Source organism: Danio rerio, chromosome 19 (genome assembly GCF_052040795.2).
Source record: "Danio rerio strain M-AB ecotype USA chromosome 19, GRCz13ab, whole genome shotgun sequence".
NCBI lineage: Eukaryota > Metazoa > Chordata > Actinopteri > Cypriniformes > Danionidae > Danio > Danio rerio.
In genome coordinates this window covers 15,100,626-15,123,988 of record NC_141039.2, presented here as the reverse complement: position 1 = coordinate 15,123,988, position 23,363 = coordinate 15,100,626, and the positions used below count along the sequence as shown (strand labels likewise).

Sequence of the window (23,363 nt, the reverse complement as noted above, 5' to 3'; positions counted from 1 at the left end):
GATAACATTTTACAAGACTATTTATGTAGTGCAGATCCAAGGTAATACTAAAGTGTAATTTTAAATCTTTATTTTCCAATCACCCTTAATCAGCTAAGTTTTACCCATTTGTCAGTATTTAATAATTAAAAAGATATGATTAATTAACTGTACTATGATTGCTCATTGTGTGTTAAATATTTTAATAAGTGTCCATTAGAATGTTGTTTCGTTTTTATACATCCCCTTTATGTATGTAAAAATCACTTTTAGCATGAAAGCACTTTTGTAACTGACTCTGTTCCAGTGTACTCGATTCCTGGAGGGCCACAGCTCTGCACAGTTTTGCTCTAACACTAATCAAACACAGCTGATCCAACTAATCAAGGTGTTAAAGACTACTAACTAAAGACTTGAGCAGGTGTGAGTTGGAGGTAGTTGGAGCTAAACTATGCAGGGCTGGAATTGAGTTTGAGACCATTGTTTTAGAAACAAGCAATATACTTTTTTTATGAGTAAACCTATTTTTTGTACCAAAGTTTTTGACTTTATTAGCCTTTTAAATAGTGTTTACTTCCCCGTTTTAAGAAAAACTCAGTTAAATATTCATGGTATGTAGGACCAATGTGGTAAAAATATCCTTAGTTTTGAGATTCTGGGATTTTATAAGGATTTGGCGCACTCTAGCGTCAGAAAATGAACAGGTGCCACATAAGAAATTTTGTGGCCTTTGTAATGCTACATGTAAATGTGTTAGCTTAGAAAAATTTGCATTTAAAAGTAGCAACACCTTTTAGGCCCAAGGTCTACTGCACACTGTATGTGCACACTTTTTATTTTGCCTCCAAATCCTATAGCTTTGAATGGTCATTTATAGTTTGGTGGTCAAAATGTAACCACAATCTCACTTAGCCTAAAACATAGGTCTCAAACTCGATTCCTGGAGGGCCGCAGTTCTGCACAGTTTTTTTACAACCATAATCAAACACAGTTTATCCAACTAATCAAGGTGTTCAAGACTACTAGAAAGTATGCCTGAAACTTGCTTATAGCACTTATTCATTGTTGCTCTTGGTTGTGTAAACTGCTTCCTTGTCCTCATTTGTAAGTCGCTTTGGATAAAAGCGTCTGCTAAATGACTAAATGTAAATGTAAAATGTAAATGTATTAAGTAGGTGTGAGTTGGAGGTAGTTGGAGCTAAACTATGGAGAACTGCAGCCCTCCAGAAACTGAGTTTGAGAACATTGTTTTAGAACACAGGTTTCAAGCTCAGTTCCAAAAGGGCCGCAGCTCTGCACAGTTTAGTTCCAACCCTAATTAAACACACCTGATCAAACAAATTGAGTCCTTCAGGCTTGTTTGAAACCTACAGGTAAGTGTGTTTGAGCAGGGTTGGAACTAAACTGTGCAGGGCTTCGGCCCTCCAGGAATTAAGTTTGACACCCCTGTTTTAGAAACAAGCAATACACCTTTTTATGTGTAAACCTATTCTTTGTACCAAAGTGTTGCACTGTGTTTGACTTTAATAGCCTTTTAAATAGTGTTTACTTTCCAATTTAAAGAAAAACTCACTTAAATATTTGTATGCTGTAGGACTAAAGAGGTAAAAACTTCCTCAGTCTTGAGATCCGGGGATTTTATAAGAATTACTCTAGCGTTAGAAAATGAACAGGCGCCCTATCAGAAATTCTGTGGCCTTCCTAACGCTACATGTAAATATATTAGCTTAGAAAAAATTGTGCTAAAAAGTAGCAACACCTTTTAATTCCAAAGTGTACTGCACACTGTATGTGCACACTTTTTATTTTGCCTCCAAATCCTGAAGCTTTAAATGGTCATTTGTAGTTCTGTGGTCAAAATATAACCGGAATCTCACCTAGCCTAGAACATAGGTCTCAAACTTGATTCTTGGAGGGCCGCAGCTCTGCACAGTTTTGCTCCAACCCTAATCAAACACAGCTGATCCAACTAATCAATGTGTTTAAGACTTCTAGAAAGTATTAGGCAGGTGTGAGTTGGAGGTAGTTGGAGCTAAACTATGCAGAGCTGCAGCCCTCCAGTAATTGATTTTAATGAATTGATGTGTAAACCTATTTTTGTACCAAAGTTTTTGACTTTAATATCCTTTTAAATAGTGTTTAATTTCCAATTTAAAGAAAAACTCACTAAAATATTCATAGTCTGTAGGACCAAAGTTGTAAAAACTTCCTCAGGCTTGAGATCTGGGGATTTTATAAGGATTTGGCGCCCTCTAGTATTGGAAAACAAACAGGCGCCCCATCACAAATGTTGTGGCCTGTAATGCTACATGTAAATATGTGGGGTTCCGGCCAAGATGGCGGAGAGATAGGAGGTGTTGCTGAAGTCTCGTCAGGAAAACTTGAGGTTGGAGCATAAAACAACCAGTAACGCACAAATTAATACTTATGGATAAACATATATTTAAGACTGTAATTTAAGACGTTACTTCGAGTTGAGTTTATGGGCAGAAGAAAAAACAAGCAAGCACAAGTTGCTCACGTGTCATCTAAGTCAAGGATGGATCCTGATCAAAGCGAATGTACCCTGAAGCCTGCACTTTCGGAGGATGAACAAGACTTAGCGACAGGGGAAAAGTCAACGAACGAATGGTTTAACGTTCGGCCCAAAATGAGCGATGTCCTAGCAACTCCGTTGCCCGACACCCCAATAAAACCCAGCTCAAAAAAGTCAAAACGTGAAGGCATGGATAGTGACAACACATCCGCTGCAATTTTGGCCGCCATTCAAGATCTTGCTGGTAAATATGACAAGATGTTCGAAAAGATTGCGTCAATTGACCAAACAACTGCCGTTACTGCAAAACAGATTGAAAACTTGTCCTCGACCGTGCATCAGCTTGTAGCCGAAGTGTCCACTCACAAGGAAGCCCTTCAGGTTGTGAACACGGAGATTCTCGAGCTAAAACAGGTGAACGCAACTTTAAAAGAAGAAGTGGGAGTGTGCAAACGGTACAGTTGGAGGTGGACACTGAAACTACACGGGGTACAAGAGAAACCGGGAGAGGATGTTCGTAGTGTTGTGATCAATATCCTGAGCAAGGTGGTACCTGGTATCAGTGACAGAATGGATGATGCAGTGGATATCGCCCATCGTCTCGGCCCGCAGAGAAAAGATGGTTCGTGGAGATCCATAATTATTTTGTTTGCTCTTCGACGCTTCCGAGACATTGTGTGGCAGTCAGCTAGAGGATGTACTTTTCTGCGCGATAACAAGCTGCGATTTACAGAGGCATTGTGTCCAGAAGACAGAGTGGCAAGAGAGAAACTTTGGCCCTTGATAAAGAAGGCCAGAGAAGATGGAAAGAAGGCTTCCTTTCGCGGATCTTTTGCTTTAATTGACGGGAAGAGATATGACTATGCCGATGTTAAGTAGGCAAATAACCCGGGTAATTCTGCGTTTTTTCCCGCGATCAGGTCGGAGTTAAACGATATTTAGCCAGATATTTATCTGGTTCATATTTAGCCAGAGTTTGATTTTGCAAAGTATTTAATTCCTAATTTATGTTAAATGCTTGCTGTGACTGGTATGCCAAGATTAAAAAAAAAAAAAAAAAAAAAAAAACGTTAATTTACCCATATTTAAATTCTGACATTTTTCTTGGCTCTGTCTAGAATATCCTTATAAAGAGTTATATAAAGATCTTTAATTTTGTTATATTTAAAAAGATGTTTTCTTTTGTCCTAAAGAATTGTCATAGAGGTTATTTTGTTTATTCTATGACTTAGTTGGTTGTTGTTCCTCCCTTCGAGGTAAGGTTTCTACAGTTTCTTCAGTCGTTGGTTTATACATTTATTCTTTGTTTATTCGTTATGGATTTTAAATTTAATTCATTTTCTGTTATGTCTTTGAATGTTAGAGGAATGCGAGATATGGTAAAGAGGAAAGCAATTTTTTTATTTTGTAAAAGCTGCGAATCTGATTTAATATTTCTCCAAGAAACACATTCTTGTGAGTCTGATGTAAAATTCTGGAAGAATCAGTGGGGAAATTTAATTTATTCTAGCCATGGCTCCAATCACTCAGCTGGAGTTTCAATCCTTTTGCATAAATTTAAGGGGCAGATTCTTGAGACTGCAATATCTAACGAAGGTAGATGGATAATCATGGCACTAAAGCAGGATAATTCTATATTTGTTGTTTGTAATTTATATGGATATAATTCTTTTTCTGCTAACAAAACATTATTTTCTCATATTACTCAAAAAATTATTGAAATGCAAATTAAATACCCGGATTCTTTCCTAATGTTAGGCGGTGATTTTAATGAATGTTTGGATAACACATTGGACAGATTTCCTCCTAGAAGCAATGAAGCTCTTCATGTGAATTCTAATAACATCTTATCAATATGTTCATCTCTCTCTCTTACAGATCCTTGGCGCTTTTTTCACCCTGACACGCAAGACTTTACTTGGTCAAATAGTAATTTGTCTTTAAAATCTAGAATTGATTTCTTTTTATTATCTTCATCAGCCTTACAATTTGTTAAAGATGTAAATCACTCATTTGCACCCCTCACTGATCACAATCAAATAATATTGAAATTAGGTTGTTATAAGGAGAATCCAAAGTTACGTGGTTATTGGAAATTTAATAACTGTCTATTAAAAGATGACGTTTTCAATAACAATACAAAAGAGTTAATTAAGAATATATTGCTAGATAAAATGCTAATTGGGTACAAGAATAAATGGGAATTTTTTAAGTACAGAGTCAGATAGATAGCAATAAAAAGAAGTAAAGAACTGAAAAATTTAAAAAATAAGAAAATAACAGAACAGATTAATAGAATAAATACTTTACTAACAGGTAACTTGTCTGAAAAAGAGAAAATAGAATTAAGGGAATTGCATCTACAAATTAATCAAGCTTATCTAGATATTGCGAGAGGTGCATTTGTTAGGTCCAGGGCTAAATGGCTGGAGGAGGGAGAGGCGAACTCTAGCTATTTTTTTGCATTGGAAAAAAGGAACTGTAAGAGAAATTCTTTGACTTCTCTCAATATCAATGGTGTTAAATGCACTGATCCTAAATTAATATCTAACTTTGTTACAGATTTTTACCAAAACATTTACACTTCTGCTTTTGACAAACATTGTAGTGATCATTATGTAAATAAAATTAAAACTTGCGTTCCAGTTATTGATCCTGAGTTCAAAACCTTTTGTGATTCCAATTTGACCTTGGAGGAAATTCAAGTAGCTCTTTATTCCATGAAGAAAGGCAAATCCCCGGGCAATGATGGATTAACCGTCGAGTTTTATATGCACTTTTGGGAACTAATTAAAGACCCATTGCTTTCTATGTATGATGAATGCATTGATCTAAAGGACATGACAACGTCAATGAAACAAGGTGTTATCTGCCTTATTCCCAAACCAGACAAGGACACCAATTTAATAGATAATTGGCGTCCAATCACGCTTCTCACTGTTGATTACAAAATTTTAGCCTTAATTTTTGCTAACAGATTAAAAACGAAAATTAATCAGCTGGTTGCTGAGACACAGTCTGGATTTGTAAAAGGTAGACATATCAGTAATAATATAAGACTTGCTTTGGACCTTTTGGATTATGCTGACTTCATACATTCTAAAGCTATGATTCTTTTCCTTGACTTTTATAAAGCATTTGACACACTTGAACACGGATTTCTTTTGCAGACCTTAAAGTTATTTGGTTTTGGTGACTTTTTTGTCAATGCTATTGAAATGCTTTATAGTGATATTAGTAGCTCTGTTTTAATTAGCTTCAACACCTCTAAAAGATTTTTTATTAACCGCGGTGTGAGACAGGGTTGCCCTATCTCACCCTTTTTATTTATTTTAGTAACAGAATTGCTATCGCTAAATATTATATATGAACGTAACTTAGAAGGTATATCTATTTTTGATAGAGAAATTAAAATCTCCCAGTTAGCCGATGACACTGCCTTATTTTTAAAAGATAAATGTCAGTTATCCAAGGCTATAAGTATAATTGAAGAATTTTCATGTGCTTCTGGATTGAAATTGAATATGTCCAAATGTGAAATTATGATGATTCATGAAACTAATGATTCCTCATTAAATGGTATTTTGGTAAAAGAGACTGTAAAGTATCTGGGTATTTATTTAACAAAAAATTTTGCCACTAGACAACAGCTTAACTTTTCTGGTAGACTTAAAAAAACTCAAAGCATTTTTAATCTTTGGCTACAAAGAGACCTTTCCCTTTATGGGAGGGTTCTTTTGACTAAAGCAGAAGGTTTGTCTCGTTTGGTATACCCCTCACTTTCTCTCTCTGTTAATATCCCTACAGCTAAAGAAGTTAACAAAATATTTTTAAACTTTATTTGGAAAAATAAATCCCATAAACTTAAGAAAACAGTTCTAGCAAATAGTAGAAAAGAGGGCGGACTTGAAGTGATTGACTTTGAGGACATAGTAAACACTTTTAGAATAAATTGGATTAAAAGATGCTTAAAAGACCCCAACTCTATATGGTTTTTTATTCCAAACTCTATTTTCACAAAAATTGGAGGTCTTCCTTTTATTTTAAAATGTAATTATCTACCAAATAAATTGCCAATTGCACTGTCAAAATTTCACCAGCAGGTCCTTCTTTCCTGGAAATTGTGTTATTCCCACAATTTCTCACCACATAAATGCTTTTTATGGAACAACTCTGATATTAGAATTAGAAATAAATCTATTTTTCTATCTACATGGTTTAACCGAAATATAATTGGAATTCTCTCAATTTTTGATAAGTCCGGCAACTTTTTGTCTTATGAACAATTTATGTCTAATAATAATTTTCCATTACCTTTTAAAGAATTTAATGCTGTGCAAAAAGCAATTCCGTTAGGCCTAATTCAACTTATAAAATCTCATTTAATGTTTAATGAAAATGTTATTAAAGAACCAGAGCTGATTTTAAATGGAATTAGTCTATTTGACAACAAATGTAATAATAAATATATTTGACAAATTTTTCAAAATAAAAAATATAATGTTCCTAAAGGCAAATTTTACTGGGCATCCTTCCTTGACACAACAGACTGGAAAAAAGCCTGGCTATTACCTCATAAGTACTGCATTTCCAATAAAACAAAAGAGGTTCATTTCAAAATTCTTCATAAAATATACCCAGTAAACGGTACTTTGGCAAAGTATTTGGAGATTGACAGTTTATGCACATTTTGTAAGAGTGAAGACGAAACGCTGATTCACATATTTTTTCAATGTGAAAGTACAAAAAACTTTTGGAAAAACTTATATCTCCATATAGGTAACCACATTGCTTCTTCCAGACCCTTTCATCTTCAGGATGTCGTTTGTTTTTATGGAGGTGGGGCTGATATATCAGAGAATTACATTATTGACTTTTTTATTTTGTATGGAAAATATTTTATCCATAAACAAAAATTCTCCTGTTCGCAGCCTTCTTTTTCACATTTTTTAATAGAAATTGATGTTTTTATTAAATCTCTTAGATTAGTTAATAATAAGAAAAGTGATAGATTTTTAGCTCTTTATGATAAATATTTTGGAAACAGCACGGTTACATAAGTCCTCCTTTCCTCTTGCTGTATTTGTGTTATGTATGTTTAATTTTATTTATTTATTTATTTTTTCTCCCTTTTTTTTTTTTTTTTTTTTTTTAATTTAATTTTTTAAAGTTTATATTGTTTATCCTGATCTGTTATTGTCATTGTGTTCTTTTGTGTAAATTGTTGAATTTTGTATGTTTGTTATTGAGGTCAATAAAAGGAAGAAAAAAAAAAAAAAAAAAAAAAAAAAAAAAAAAAAAACATGTAAATATGTTAGCTTAGCACAATTTGCACTTTAAAAGTAGCTAGACCTTTTAAGCCTAAGGTGTACTGCATACCATATGTGCACACTTTAGATTTTGCCTCCAAATCCTGAGGCTTTAAAGGTTTATTTATTATTTGGTGTTCAAAATATAACCAGAATCTTACTCACCTACAAGTATCTGATTAAATCAAAGGCAACAATACTGATGTTATAAAACTATATTTGTTAATATTTATTAAATATTATAATTATGATGATATTTGGAAATCTCTGCTGTTGTAATAGCCTACAATTTAGCAAAAAATCACAATATAAAATATAGTAAAACATATTGGTTATTATTAGCCTATTTAATTGTAGTTTTATTTAGGTTTACTTCATTTACTAGATATCTAATATTTTGGCTTTTCATTTGAAAATACAACAATTTTAACATTTAAACAATTGCACATTTAAATGATCTAGAAGGAACCACCTTTGATTCCTTCTTTGAATCCCTACAGCCGCTGCATGCCACTTCGACCATCATTATACCCCAGGGGTCGTGCTCATGAAAACAGACAGGAGGAGGTTTGTCTGGAAGCACCTGAACTCCAGCACTTATGCTGACAAGCAGAAAGAGAGGACTAGTAAACTTTGCATGGAACGTGTGGATTAGTTTGGCCTCATTGTTTGTGGTGTTGTAAAAGGACAGTATTCCTGCTGGCCAGTCCAAATAGACCCCGACTCTGAAGGGCGAGGAGTCAGGCAGAATTGTCTCTAGCCCTCCATGAAGAGCTTTACAGATGGGATAGGGAGCGCTTGTGAAAATACCCCAGGAGTTTTCATTACATCCAATGGTACAAGCTTCTACACTTCCCTTTCTACTGATGTGTTTATAGGCCATTCCTATGGTAGCCCACCTGCCGAACCACTCCACCTGGAAGAAATGACGGCTGCTCAGTCCCTCCCGACTCATGATTTGGGCTGGAACTTGAAACCTCTCTGGGTGGTGTGGGGCGGGTTTATGTTTTCTGCGGGGTTCCGCATAAGCTTCGTCTTTCAACCTCACATCTAAAGAAGCCGTGTTTGGATTCCAAGTCATCTTGCATGCATCTAAGAAGAGGAGTTAAAAGTATTACGGCTACAGAATTTATTTTGTCAGTATTGAGTTTAACCTAAATTCAGTTAACACGCCAGTATTTTGAAGATTTACAATATATTAGATTAAATACATATTACAATAGACCTGCAATATTTAAATGAATCCAAGGTCGACTCAAAACTAAGTCCAAGGTCAAAATTAAACATCTCATAAGTAATGCCCAATTCACACACAGTTAGCATCAACGATGACGGAAGGCACCTCTGCCACTTTTTCCTAGGCCTGGTCACTTCGGTGTGAATCACAGTATATATAGTGCATCAGAAGAGTATTCATAGCACTTCACTCTCCACATTTTGTTATGTTACAGCCTTATTCCAAAATGGATTAAATTTATTTATTTCCTCAAAATTTTACACACAATACTTTGTTGTTCAGCAGCAATTAAAGCCTCAAGTCTTTTTTAATATGATGCCACAAGATTGGCACATCTGTCTCTGAGAATTTTTGCCAATTCCTCTTAGCAGTACTTTTCAAGCTCTATCAGGTTGGATGGGAAGCGACGGTGTACAGCCATTTTCAGATCTCTCCAGATATGTTCAACAGAATTTAGGTCTGGGCTCTGGCTGGGCCACTCGAGGACATTTACCGAGTTGTTGTGAAGCCCCTCCATTGATATTTTAGCAGTGTGCTTTGAGTCATTGTCTTGCTTCTCCCCTGATCACTCAGCTTAGATGGCCGGCCAGCTCTAGGAAAGAGTCCTGGTGGTTCCAAACATCTTCCACTTACGCATGTGAGTCCACTGTGCTCACTGGAACCTTCAGAACAGTAGAAATGTTTATGTAACTTTTTCCAGCCTTGTGCCTCGAGACAATCCTGCCTCAGAGGTCTTTAGACAATTCCTTTGTCTTCATGCTTGGTTTGTGCTTTGACATGCACTGTCAACCCTGTGACCTTATATAGACAGGTGTATGCCTTTTTCAAATCAGGTCCAATCAACTGAATTTACCACAGGTGAACTCCAATTAGGCTGCTGAAGCATGTCAAGAATGATCAGTGGAAACAGAATGTACCTGAGCTCAATTTAGAGCTTCACTGCCAAGGCTGTGAATACTTCTGTACATGTGATTTTTCGGGTTTTTTAGATTTAATAAATTTGCAACAATTTAAAAAAAAAAATTTTTTTCACATTGTCATTATGAAGTATTGTGTGTAGAATTTTGAGGAAAGAAATATATTTAGTCCATTTTGGAATAAGGTTGTAACATGCACTATGAATACTTTCCGGATGCACTGTATATTTATATATAAAGATTGGTCATAAAGAAACAGGTGATTGCCCACCCCAATAATACGTTTTTCCTCCATTTTAAATTTATTCTCCATTTACCTTAATTATTATATATAATTAACACTTGAAAAGTTGAGAAATTCCAAACTTTTGCAGTGAGCAACGCAGCTGACATGGCACCATCGGATTCACAATTCAGTTCAACAACACTTGATGTCACCAGTTCAAAGTTAACAGAAAGTGTTGACGCTGACGCGCTGTGTGAACCAGGCATAAGGATTAATGTCTGAGAAAAAGTCGTCAAATAATGTCAAAATTTAAATAAAATAAAAAAGTTATTAATTTAATATTTTATATAGTTCATATATAATCAGGCTTCAACAAAAAAAATTTAAGTTACACAAAATTTGACTTAACAAGTGAATTGCTGAACAAGGCCTTAATAGATGTACATTATGCTGCTTATTACACAGCTATTTGTTACAAAACTAAACAGTTAAAAAAAAATTTTTTACCTGAGCTGTAATAATTTACCAGATTTTTTGTTAAATCGAAATCTTTCAAAAAGAAAAATGTTTCAAATGGCTGGATGTGGTCTACACTAACCATTTTTATTTTTAGTATTATTCAGTCACAAGGTGGTGCCAAATAGTAAAGAACTGCAGGCTGCCATAATCATATACACTCACCGGCCACTTTATAAGGTACACCTCCAACTGCTCATTAATGTAAATTTCTTATCCGCCTATCACATTGCAGCGACTCAATGCATTTAGTCATGTAGAAATGGTCAAGACGATCTGCTGCAGTTCAGATCGAGCATCAGAATGGGGAAGAAAGGTGATTTAAGTGACTTTAAACGTGGCATGGTTGTTGGTGCCAGACGGGCTGCTCTGAGTATTTCAGAATCTGCTGATGTACTGGGATTTTCCACGCACAAACATCTCTAAGGATCTCTAGGGTACAGATAATAAAAAAGTAAAAAAAGTCTAAAAAGTACAATATCCAGAGAGCGACAGTTCTGTGGGCACAAATGCCTTGTTAATGCCAAGGGTTGATCTGATAGAAAGGCAACAGAAACTGAAATAACGTTTTGTTACAACTGAACGGAGGTATGCAGAAGAGCATCTCTGCCTTGTATCAACAGTTCAGGCTGCTGGTGGTGGTGGTGTAATGGTGTGGGGGATATTTTCTTGGCACACTTTGGCCTTCTTAGTACCAATTAAGCATTGTGTCAATGCCACAGCCTACAACAGTATTGTTGCTGCCTATGTCCATCCCTTTATGACCACAATGAACCTATCTTCTAATGGCTACTTCCAGCAGGATAACCGGACTGGTAATCATCTCAGACTGGTTTCTTGAACATGACAATGAGTCCACTGTACTCAAATGCCCTTCCACAGTCATCAGATCTCAATCTAATAGAGCATCTTTAGGATGTGATGGAACAACAGATTAGATGAATGTGCAGCCAACAAATCTGCATGGACCAAAATCTCTGAGGAATATTTCCAGTTTCTTGTTAAATCTATGCCATAAAAGATTAAGGCAGTTCTGAATGCAAAAGGGGGTCCAACCAGTTACTAGTAAGGTGTACCTAATAAAGTGGCTGGTGAGTGATTATTCTATGAGTTTGTGTTATTAGTTTAATCGGTTGTTATTTGGGAAAAAAAAAAAAAAACATATTATACAATTACTCATCTTCCATTGAGTTTCTTCTGGTAGTTTGATGAATATCTGGTTAATGGCACCCACAGTATTGCTTTCTTTTTCTCTGTCAGCATTCTTCAAAATACGTTCTTTTGCATTCAACAGAATCTTATAAAAGTTTAAAACTACACCAGAGAGAGTAAAAGTAAGGTAATAGTCATTTTTGGGGTGAACTATACCTTTTAAATATCCTTTTTTTAAATTATTCTTTTGAAGATTTGTTCTTCCAGTAAACCTTTTTGATTGGTCAGATGGCTCAGTTTGTTGTGATTGTTCCCTTACAGTGTGTGCTAGAAACCAAATACTCATATTTGAATTTTAGCCACAGCACATGCATACATGGTCATAAGAACCGTTTCAATGTTATTGGTATTACCCAATCAAACCGAGTCAGAATCTTCATTTATTTAAAATGGATGAAAAGTAGATTTACTTTTGCAGCACAGAAAACAGCATCTTTTCAAAAATGTTGACAACTCAAAACAACTCTTTCATCTTTAAGACGTGATTTAGGCCTCAACTAAAGACTTGGAACTGTTAAAAAAGGAGGAGCTGTTCACTAGCAGCCAACGAATACATAAATGGACAGAAACAATAATTCAGCTAAACCGATAGGCTTGTACAGTATGAATTAAATTCACAGATGACTCGATTCAGACAGTTCAAAATCTGTTCTTTCTTTTGGGAGACAACTCCATTTAATAATCACTTTGATCTATGAAACTTTACACACCATTTACATTCATAAACGATTATACATTATACACCACGTAAGAGGTAATATCTGAAAAGACATAATAGGAAAAAGAAATCACACTAACATTGACGTAGACTTTCCATGTCGAGTTGCTCTTCGGGGTTGTCCATACTGTCTGTAAGGTTTAGATAATATTTTCAACTGCTTAATCTGAAATGCAATATAAAGCAGACAGAACAAATACATGGCTTGCATTAATTTCTGTAATCTCATTGTTAAATCCCCCCCAAAAGTGGAGAGGTATTAAAGAGATATATTACAGCACCTCTGGGTATTAAATGACTTGTACTCAGGTTATTTTCTGCATGGTTTAGAGGTTGGTAAAGAGATAATGAAAACACGCAGCTCATAATTATATAATTATTGCTGATTATTATCATTGCTGAATTCATTGCTTTTTTCTGTTTCTGACAAGAACAAAGCTCAACTGCTGTCTCCTCAGAAGACAGAAATGTACACCTCTTTTGACATTTAAATTTGACATAGAATGAAAAAAGGGATATAGCACAGTTCAATGATAAAAGTTCAGTACAGGGAAATGACATATGGTGAGCCCCAAACACCATTGTTTCTTGGTTATCATGTTAAAGACCACTGAAAAACAGGATAATCAGAACAAAACACTGACTTATTTTCTAAGCTCAACACAGTTAAATGTAAGACTTTTAAAGACATTTTAAGACCATTATGAATGAAATTTTAGACTTATACACGGCTAAATGTAAAGAATTTTTTCGATTATCTCAGTTAGAAAATATTTTCATTAGCCCTTTCAAAAAATATCAAAATTTAATACATTTAATAACACAATAATAATAATAATAATTTAGTTATTTTTAAATATACCCATTCACAAACCTTAAAACCCAAGAATAGAACATAACTGTCAATTCAGTTTACAAGAATAATAATTTAATAATAAAAAATATATAGGTCAGGTCAGTATCCTCAGCAGTAAATAAATGCTATTTTTAAATAAAAAGTTAAAGTTTTATTGAGATTGGAATTGTTTGTTGATTGTTAATGGCCAGAATGGGCAGCTATACATGAAGAAGGGAAAATAAAGACCCGTTAAAAAAGATTTAAGACCTACAACACAATATTACAGTAGATTGAAGACTTTTTAAGGCCTAAATTGTAGCTTTTGAGATTTTAGACATTTTAAGACTCTGCTTAAATATACCCTGACGTGGGACTTGGAGGTGAAACTGTTTCTTAAGATTATTTTTGCACCTACCCAAGCACATATCTTCTATATATATATATATATATATATATATATATATTAAGGGTGGAGCCGAACCCGAATACGGTATTCGGAAAGGCACGAATAGCGTGTTTTTACGAATACTTGATTCGAACAAATACTTGAAAAATTATTTGTATTCGGGAGCAAGAAAAACACTATATCAAAAAGCAGCGTCTCCTCGTGAGACCACAGTGCATGCCCGCGTGAGTGAGTGAGTGAGTGAGAGAGAGAGAGGGAGAGAGAGAGAGAGAGAGAGAGTGAGAGAGAGAGAGAGAGAGAGAGAGAGAGAGAGAGAGAGAGACACACGCTCAGTGCAAATCGCGCCAAAGCCCGAAACTGAAAGCAAGACGTGACTTTTAAGGGGTTGTTTCATATGGATTTATTAATCAATCTTACTGTTCAGTGATCGCAAACTGCCGTAGTTTATTAAAGACGCAAACCTCTCACTGCACGACAGCTGCACCTTCAGCAGACCTCCTCATTCCTGCAGCACGAGAGCTTTATGATTGTTTATGCGCGCCTAAAGTGGCGGATCTGTCCGGTAAAATATCTGACTGCGTGTCACCGCATCCCTAAGGACTGTTTGGCGAAATATTTGACTGCATGTCAATGCATAACAAACGACTGAAAGGATATAACTAGAGAACTCTCCACTGTGCTACTGGGTGAAAGCGTATGGCAAGCCGTTTTAGCATTTAAACCTTGTTCAGACTATCCATAAATATATTTAGAGATATCTCTAATTATATTTTGACTTGTCATAATTATAATTCGACTAGTCAGATTGGAAATATCTGCAAATATATTATGATAGACTAGTCATATTCCTCCATTGACTTCCATTGAAAAATATTTGCAGATATCTCTAAATAAACAAACAAACAAACTTTGTGTCTGTTTTGTGGCTGGCAGATGATAATAGCAGGGCTGTATCTTTTAGTATTATATAGAATACTTTTGTTCTGCCAGATTCCCCAGGCAGGGTTTTATTTAGATTTATTTAGTTAATATTAGTTTTTGGAATTCTGTGCATTGGAAAGAAGTTCTTTCAGAAGAAGAACAGTTTTTTGAAGTATTATTTGTTTTTATTCTGTCTATTCAGTGTCCTTTAACAAGAACGGTGGTGGTGGGTTTCATAATATTCACAATGGTATTTTATTAGTTGTAGGTTTAACCATGGATGAAATAATGGCTTCTATGTTATTTTCTTTTCAATGACATTTCTTGTCACATGTTCAAAAACAACAGCCAATAGTGCATATCTATAATTTATATAATTGGTATAATTAAACAATACTTTCACTATAACGTAAATTAGAAGTGTAATAGAAAAAATATATATTTTTGCGCCATTTTGAATTTTACTCGAATACAAATACAAATACAAATACTTTTCCCCCCTCAACAAATACAAATACAAATACAAATACCGGCTGCTCCGCACATCCCTAATATATATATATATATATATATGAGAGAACAGTTTACATGTGATGTATCAGTGCATGTTGTGTAACCAAAAAAAATTACAGTTGAAGCCAAAATTATTAGCTCCCCGTTAATTTTTTTTAACTTTTTTAAATATATAAAATATTTTAAAATATTTAACGATGTTTAACAGAGCAAGGAAATTTCCACAGTATGTCTGATAATATTTTTTTCTTCCAGAAGAAGTCTTAATTGTTTTATTTCGGCTAGAATAAAAGCAGTTTAATTTTTTAAACACCATTTTAAGGTAAAAAATGATTAGCCCCTTTAAGCAATTTTTTTGTTCAGTGGTCTACAGAACAAACCATCGTTAAACAATAACTTACCTAATTACCCTAACCTGCCTAGTTAACCTAATTAACCTAGTTAAGCCTTTAAATGTCACTTTAAGCTGTATAGAAGTGTATTGAAAAATATCTAGTCAAATATTATTTACTGTCATCATGGCAAACATAAAATGAATCAGTTGTTAGAAATGAATTATTAAAACTATTATGTTTAAGTGTGTGGAAAAAAATCTTCTCTCTGTTAAACAGAAATTAGGGAAAAAAATAAATAATAATATAATAATAATATTTTATAATATATATAATAATACAGGGGGCTAATAATTCTGACTTTAACTGTATACTAGCTCGGACTATTTAAACTGTTTTCTGTAAATGTGTGAGGGAAATAATGAAAATAACAATGTACAGTAAACAGTACAATTATTGGTGTGTTCATAATTAGGAAAATATGTTAAAATAATAAATAGTATGCATTACCAAGCCACAAAATGTAAGGTTTATTGAACAGCCAGAAATAACTGTAAGGAAATGATGCCAGAAGTAAGACACCCTAATATTTACAGAAAGTTGACATGAATACAATGTTGTTTATCGTGCTAATTCTGATGTAGCATTTCATAAGTGACACTTGTTAGATCTACTTCAGCATTACTCAGCAAACAACATTAAATGATGTAAGTTTTACAGCTGCTATATATTAACTATACAAAACTGTTACCAAGGGAGTACTTTTTCAAAAGGAATACTAATACATACAAAACCATAAATAGTAATTAATTTTAGTTACCAATAAACACCTTTTGAAAAGTTGCCCCAGTGACCGCGTTTGTACCTTTTTTCTAAGCAGGAGGAATGAACATCAGTTCAGTTCAAAGTCCCTTTTTAACCACACATAATTGCTTCTGGATCAGCTCACCTGATTCTCTCAATTTTGCAATAAGGGGTAACTAGTTCTGCAAACAACAGATTCAAGTCTGAAGATTTCTTCCCGGTGTCAATCTCTGTGATACGACTTGCTGGTGATCTCATAGATGAGGTGAGCAGTGTACAAATCAGATCTGTGGCTCCATCCAGCCTAAGTAGAAAGAAAAGAAAATATTTTTTTAACTGACGTCCAATTATGGGTATCTGTAAATACACACTAAATCCACTAGTCTTCTAGGTTGATCACCCGATCAAAACCAAACCAGGTTATTTTGAATGATGTTAATAATGGGATGCTGAAAACATCTAATTGGGAAGATCTTTATTTTTTTTTTCTCAAAAATTTAACTATAACTTTTGCTAAAATCTTTTGAAAAAAAAAAAAGATATTTTCATTGAACTTGTTACAGTCATGTATGAACTCGCACAAGAAAATGTGCAGTCTAGCCACTTGGGGAAGCTACAGCAGGAACAAAAAAAGAGAAGAAAAAAGTTTAACAATAAAACTTTTAGCGTTCAAAATTAACATCATTTTCTTTATTCAAGGGACCACTTCTGTATTGAAAGGTACTGTATGGCTACCATTGGTCAATCAAGTTTGAAACACTTTTAGACAAGGTTTAATGGAGGCCTGATCAGAATGCAACTGGTTGTGCATGTTCAAATCAGCATCCTAAAGATCTGCAAGACAAAAATTGGCCAGGGTAAACATATACCATTAAACCTTTTTCCACATTTCCAGGTTTCTCAGGCGTCATCGGGTAAGCTTAAAGTACAGTGAATCAGAGAGTACAACAAATATTTTTTTTTTACAATCCTATTTGCTTAACTAATAAAAAAAAACTCCTCAATGGTGTTATCAAGACTTTTAGAAAAAAATCTGTGTGAAACTCATAATGGCAGACAGAAGAGAGAGTAATGTCAGATTTACTTTCAGCCCGATAGACTGTGCATTACAGAAACACTAATTCATTACACTAATTAGAAGCAGTAATTCGTTTTTTGTAATTTGACGCAAAGATTATATAATACATACATACTGTATATAAATGTTCATACATTATTTTAATCAAAATATTAAAAACTTTCAAGGATTTAAGATTATGGTGACCGTTAAACGTCTTGTGAAAAGGCTCCATGGGCAAAAATGTATACAAATGCTCAAAACCCCAACATTAAAAAAAAAAAAAAAAACTCCAAGATGTATTAGCGCGCACAACATAACAACATAAGTGAGCAAAGTTCTATGGAGATTGTGTCATAGGTAGTGCCATATAACTGTATAAAGGTGAGAAACCGAACAAACTTTACAAATGTGAAAAAAAAAACTAATTTGCTGTTTAAAAAATTTTTTTTGAATTTCACTGACTGCTGCTTTTTTGTCGCATGCTGGCTGATACTGTATGTTCTTTTACGTGACACCTACTGGTGTGTGTTTCCAAAAACCATCGTTAGCCAACTAATGTTGCAAGTTCTGTCGTTACAAACACAGTTCGTTGATTGACATTTTGCATATTGCGATTCTCCAATAACTCAAATCCATGAAATAAAGAAAATTGTCAGAAATACAATATATTTATGTTATAATAGGCCTACTTGAATTGAATTAACGATTCCCTTATTATTAAAAAAGTATTTGCATGTTACTTTACCTAAAATGTATTCGGTCTTTTTGTTTATTTTGTAGATAACTAACCAACAAAAAATACATTAAAATAAAGATAAAAAGATAAAATAAAGATACAAAAAGATCATTTTTCCAACCAAATTAAACTTTATGAAGTAATCAAAAATTCAGTTTCAATGTTTCCAGTATCTATTGGTTTTTTGTTGTTGTTTTTTTTCAGTCTTATCAGGTAAGTAATTTAAAATGTGGACGAGGCAGTGGCGCAGTAGATAGTGCTGTCGCCTCAAAGCAAGAAGGTTGCTGGGTTGCTGGTTCGAACCTTGGCTCAGTTGGCGTTTCTGTGTGGAGTTTGCGTGTTTTCCTCCAGGTGTTCTGGTTTCCCCCACAGTCCAAAGACATGTGGTTACAGGTAAATTGGGTAGGCTAAATTGTCCGTAGTGTGTGAATGTGTGTGTGGATGTTTCCCAGAGATGGGTTGCGGCTGGAAGGGCATCCGCTGCACAAAAAATTGCTGGATAAATTGGCGGTTCATTCCGCTGTGGCGACCCCGGATTAATAAAGGGACTAAGCCGACAAGAAAATGAATGAATGAATAAATGAATTTAAAATGTAACTTTGTGAGTGGCTCTTTTTAAGAGATTGTCGCAGTTATTGCAGCTACTAAATCATATTGACAGGAGAATTAAACTGAATCAGAACTGAATCTATTCACTTCGAACTGAAGCGTTAGAAAACATTAAATAGGCTACGATAAGATGTGTGAATTCTAGTTTGCAACCTTAAAGAGCTCCACAGACTATTCAAATAAAATGGTCTATTGTTGCACAAAAGCGTGAGCATTTTAGTGACTTTTCCACATGCAACATTATGTATTGTAGATAGACTGTTAATGACGATACTACCATTTACGAACTACAGTAGCACCGGCAGTATTTTGGAGCCATGGTATCATGGTATCATTATTAGTTTTCTCCTTGGCCCTTATCGATAAAGGTCTGTGTGACCTTATTACCATTGCCAAACCAGATTACCCAGCTTTAGAATCTCATTAGTGCCTGATTTAATAGATTTGTCCATTTATATATTCATTTTATCAGAAGGAAATGTATGAAAATCTGTCATGATTATGGTGTCAAGGATTAATGTTGGGATCGAGCTTTTCCAAAATAGCAGAAGCTCACAGAAAAATGACAAAATGCCTGGATTCTGGATGATTTCACATTAACCCTGTTTAGCGCACTCAGTGGGCTATTACAAGACTTTTGAATGAATTTATTTTCATTCAGCTTAGTCTTTAATTTATATTAATTAATGAACATTCATTCATTAATTTTCCTTCAGCTTTGTCCCTTATTTGTCAAGAATTGCCACAGCTGAATGAACCGCCAACTATTCTGGCATATGTTTTACGCAGCGGATGCCATTCCAGCTGCAACTCAGTACTGAGAAACACTCATACACTCTCACATTCACACACACTCATACAAAAAACTCTCAGAAATAAAGGTATGAGAGCTGTCACTGGGGTGGTACATTTTCAAAATGTACACATTTGTACTTAAAGGGTCCATCTTGGTACCTCAAATGTATATATTAGATATTTTAAGAGGAACACTTTTGTTCTTTTTAGGTACCAATAGGTACCCTTGAAATATTAAAATGGACCTTTTGAAAAAGTACCAACCTAGTGACAGCTCTCCTACCTTAATTTTTGAGAGTGTACGGCCAATTTTGCTTATCCAATTCACCTATACTGCGTGTCTGGGAAAGCAGAGCACCCTTAAGCTTAAGGGAATATGTGAAGAACAGGCAAACTCCACACAGAAACGCCTACTGGTCCAGCCAGGACTCGAACCAGCAACCTTCTTGTTATGAGGCAACAATTCAAACCACTATGTGCCACCCAACTTTTATATTGTAATCACAGTCATTGAAGTTACCATAGTTCTTGTGGTTAAAGGGTTAACAGTCACACCAGCAGTTATGTTTTGGTCACATCTTCTGATAAATTTATGCCTGCTTATTTTAATCATATGCGAGGTTTGGTTCCTATATAAAAGTTCCTTTAAGAAGGTATCAGAAACGGCTTAAATTGAATCAACGCATGGCTTGTTGCCCATCACATAAATAGTGTTTAAGATTGTTTAAAGGACTCTCCAGCTCCAGTAATTTTTTGAAAAACAAATCTAAGAGCTGTTTTAGGTTCAGTTTGTTGTCATGTAATGCATTCACTTCACATGAGCACAAAATCAATGTGTTTATTGTGTTTAGCTGTGTGCCCACTTCAAAACAATCTTTCTCATGCTCTGCTGATTTGCCAGGAACAGATATTTACAAATTTACCATATTTGACTCATAGGCCTATAGCTTCAATAATATGTAATTCTGTTAATAATTGTACACCCTCATGTTTTTCCACACCCCCGAGACTTTCGTTCATCTTCGAAACACAAATTAAGACATTTTAGATGAAATCCAAAAGTAAAAGAAACAAAACAAGCTTGTGTCAGTGCGTGTGCGATCCCTGTTATTAAATAATATACAATACAAAAAATACATCCTGTAACATGTAAATTAGACGATTCATTCATTTTCATTTCGGCTTAGTCCCTTTATTTTCCTGGGGTTGCAACTGTAGAATAAACTTCCAAATTATCCAGCATATTTTTTACACAGCGGATGCCATTCCAGCCGCAACCCATCACTGGCAAACACCCACACATTCTCATTCACACACATACACTATGGACAATTTAGCCAACCCAATTCACCTGTACCGCATGTCTTTGGACTTGTGGGGAAAACCGAGCACCTGGAGGAAACCCATGCGAACACGGGGAGAACATGCAAACAGAAATGCCAACTGACCCAGCCGAGGCTTCAACCAGTGACCTTCTTGCTGTGAGGTGAAAGCGATACCCACTTCGCCACCGCATTGCCCCTAATTTAGAACAAATGAATGATATTTACAAATAAATCAATAATTACAGACAGTCCATATCAACCTTATTCATCACCAGGAATAATGTATCATTTCTGAAACAACCCTTTCTACCACCAACAACATATTGACCACAAATGCACCTTAATGTCACACTTGTTCAGCGTATGATTCAAACTCACAAACAACAATTAGCCTTTTTTAGAATAGATGTATAAAAATCTGAACAACTTAATCAGACTTTTCACATCATGACAGTCATTACATGATCATAAACTTTATATCAGTCAATGCATTGCTGTATCAACTAATTATTTTTTTTTGAAGATCATGATTTGAAGTCAATATTGCACATATAAAACACTGACTATATTTTAAGGGGCCTAAAGTTGCTACAATATTACAGGTAAAATGTTAGAACTGAAAGATTTCAGTCAAATGAGGCACATTTGTGACAAAACATTATTTAAATGTTTATATTTTTGGTTTGGTGAATGTTTAGGAAACATTTTCCATGCTCATTATGAAAACATTATGGATGACTAATGTTTTTACCTAATAAAAATGAGGGCATTTCGGTTGAGCAGTGGGCAGCACAACTGCCTCACAGAAAGAAGGTTGCTGGTTCGAGCCTTGGTTGGGTCAGTGAGCATTTCTGTGTGGAGTTGACATGTTCTCACTGTGTTCGCATGGGTTTCCTGCGGGTTCTCCAGTTTCCCCCATAGAGACATGCGATAGAGGTGAATTGGGCAAGCTAAATTGGCTGTAGTGTATGAGTGTGTATGTATATTATAATCATATTTAACCCCAGGTGTTTTTTTACACATGTTTTATTTCTCTTTGCTATTTGAGCTTATTAGAACCTCATAAGGATAAAAACCTAAGTATCATCTTTTGATATCATGTACTTTTAGAGAAAAATTATGTCCATTTACATGGATTTGTGGTCTGAATTTACATAAAATATTTTTTTCTGACTATTTAATGCATATCAACATGGAAAATTTTAAACACGTTCTGACTATCATTTTGGACAGTTGAAAATAGTGTTTGGGACATTTCATATGCTGCCAAACAGTCCATTTTGTATGGATTTAGGGATGTGTGTATGGATGTTTCCCAGTATGGATGGGTTGCAGCTGGAAGGGCATCCACTGTGCAAAACATATGCTGGATATGTTGGCAGGTCATAATCCCCTTACAAAAATAGCCTACAGGAATCCAGATTAATAAAGGAACTAAACCGAAAAGAAAATGTACCATGGTTTTACCCATAGACTGTAAATTAAAATTAAAAATGTTAATTTTACCACAAAAAAAAAAAACTCACACAATTACAAAAAACACGTAGCCTATTTTGCCATACTACCAAAAAAAAAGTTTGCCTTAATTTAACCATGGCAAGACTGTTTACAGCTGCTGTTCACTCAGCGTTTTATTTGCAGAACATGTGTAATAGTCGATATAATAAAACTATTTTATTACAATAAACCCACAAATCAATCAACAGTACATTAAAAAAAAACGTCAAACATTCGCAAAAATAATCGATAATATAAAAACGCGGATTTTTTTTTTAATTGTAACATCCATTTAAGGGAATCTCTACGTTACATTGCCATATATGTTCAGAACATTCACAGCTGTGTAAGTGTGAGAAGGAGATTTCTGCAAATAAATACTACATAAAACAACAAACAGATCAGCAGACAACTTACATGAAGAACGTTGAACTTTTACATATAAAAGGCTTTATGAATTATATATTTTGAGACAAGCAAATAAGCTAATATAAACAAATCTCTTTGAGGGAACTATTTGCCAGAACGTTAACGCCAACATGTTGAAAACGTTCTTAGCCTGGCGGAAGGTGATTTATACTAAGAGCACAAAAACCCGAATAACGCCTCTAAATTAAGATTATAGTTATTATATGTCATGCATGCTAACCTAGCTAGAAACGACAATCGAGGCTAACAATCGTATTTGGCATTTCTAATTATCGTCTTTGTTTGCTTTATTTTCTTTGTGAACCTTATTAAGCATTAGTATCGAAACAAAAGTAGGCTACCAGCGAAATTACCTCTGCAACACGACGATACGCTGAAGTTCTTCGACAGCTTTCTTATCGCATCCTTCAAGAGGCGTGACTACAGAAAAACAGTCGAGGGAGAAAAC

At 34.7% G+C, this 23,363-nt stretch overlaps 1 protein-coding gene across 2 annotated transcripts; it reads right to left on the bottom strand.

Annotated features, from left to right (window-relative positions):
- Positions 1 to 7,645: 7,645 nt before the first annotated feature.
- On the bottom strand, positions 7,646 to 23,351 carry LOC147832494 (neoverrucotoxin subunit alpha). Of its 2 annotated transcripts, XM_087295564.2 has the most exons (5): positions 23,269 to 23,351; positions 21,113 to 21,185; positions 16,610 to 16,768; positions 12,731 to 12,816; positions 7,646 to 8,916 (listed from the first exon to the last, which is right to left on the bottom strand). In XM_087295564.2, exons 4-5 carry the CDS (start codon positions 12,774 to 12,776, stop codon positions 8,258 to 8,260), a joined length of 705 nt encoding a protein of 234 aa, XP_087151690.1. In that variant the 5' UTR covers positions 12,777 to 12,816; positions 16,610 to 16,768; positions 21,113 to 21,185; positions 23,269 to 23,351; the 3' UTR covers positions 7,646 to 8,257. The 2 variants fall into 2 exon arrangements, with proteins under 2 accessions (XP_087151690.1, XP_087151689.1); XM_087295563.2 differs by lacking the exon at positions 21,113 to 21,185.
- Between the last annotated feature and the right edge of the window lie 12 nt (positions 23,352 to 23,363).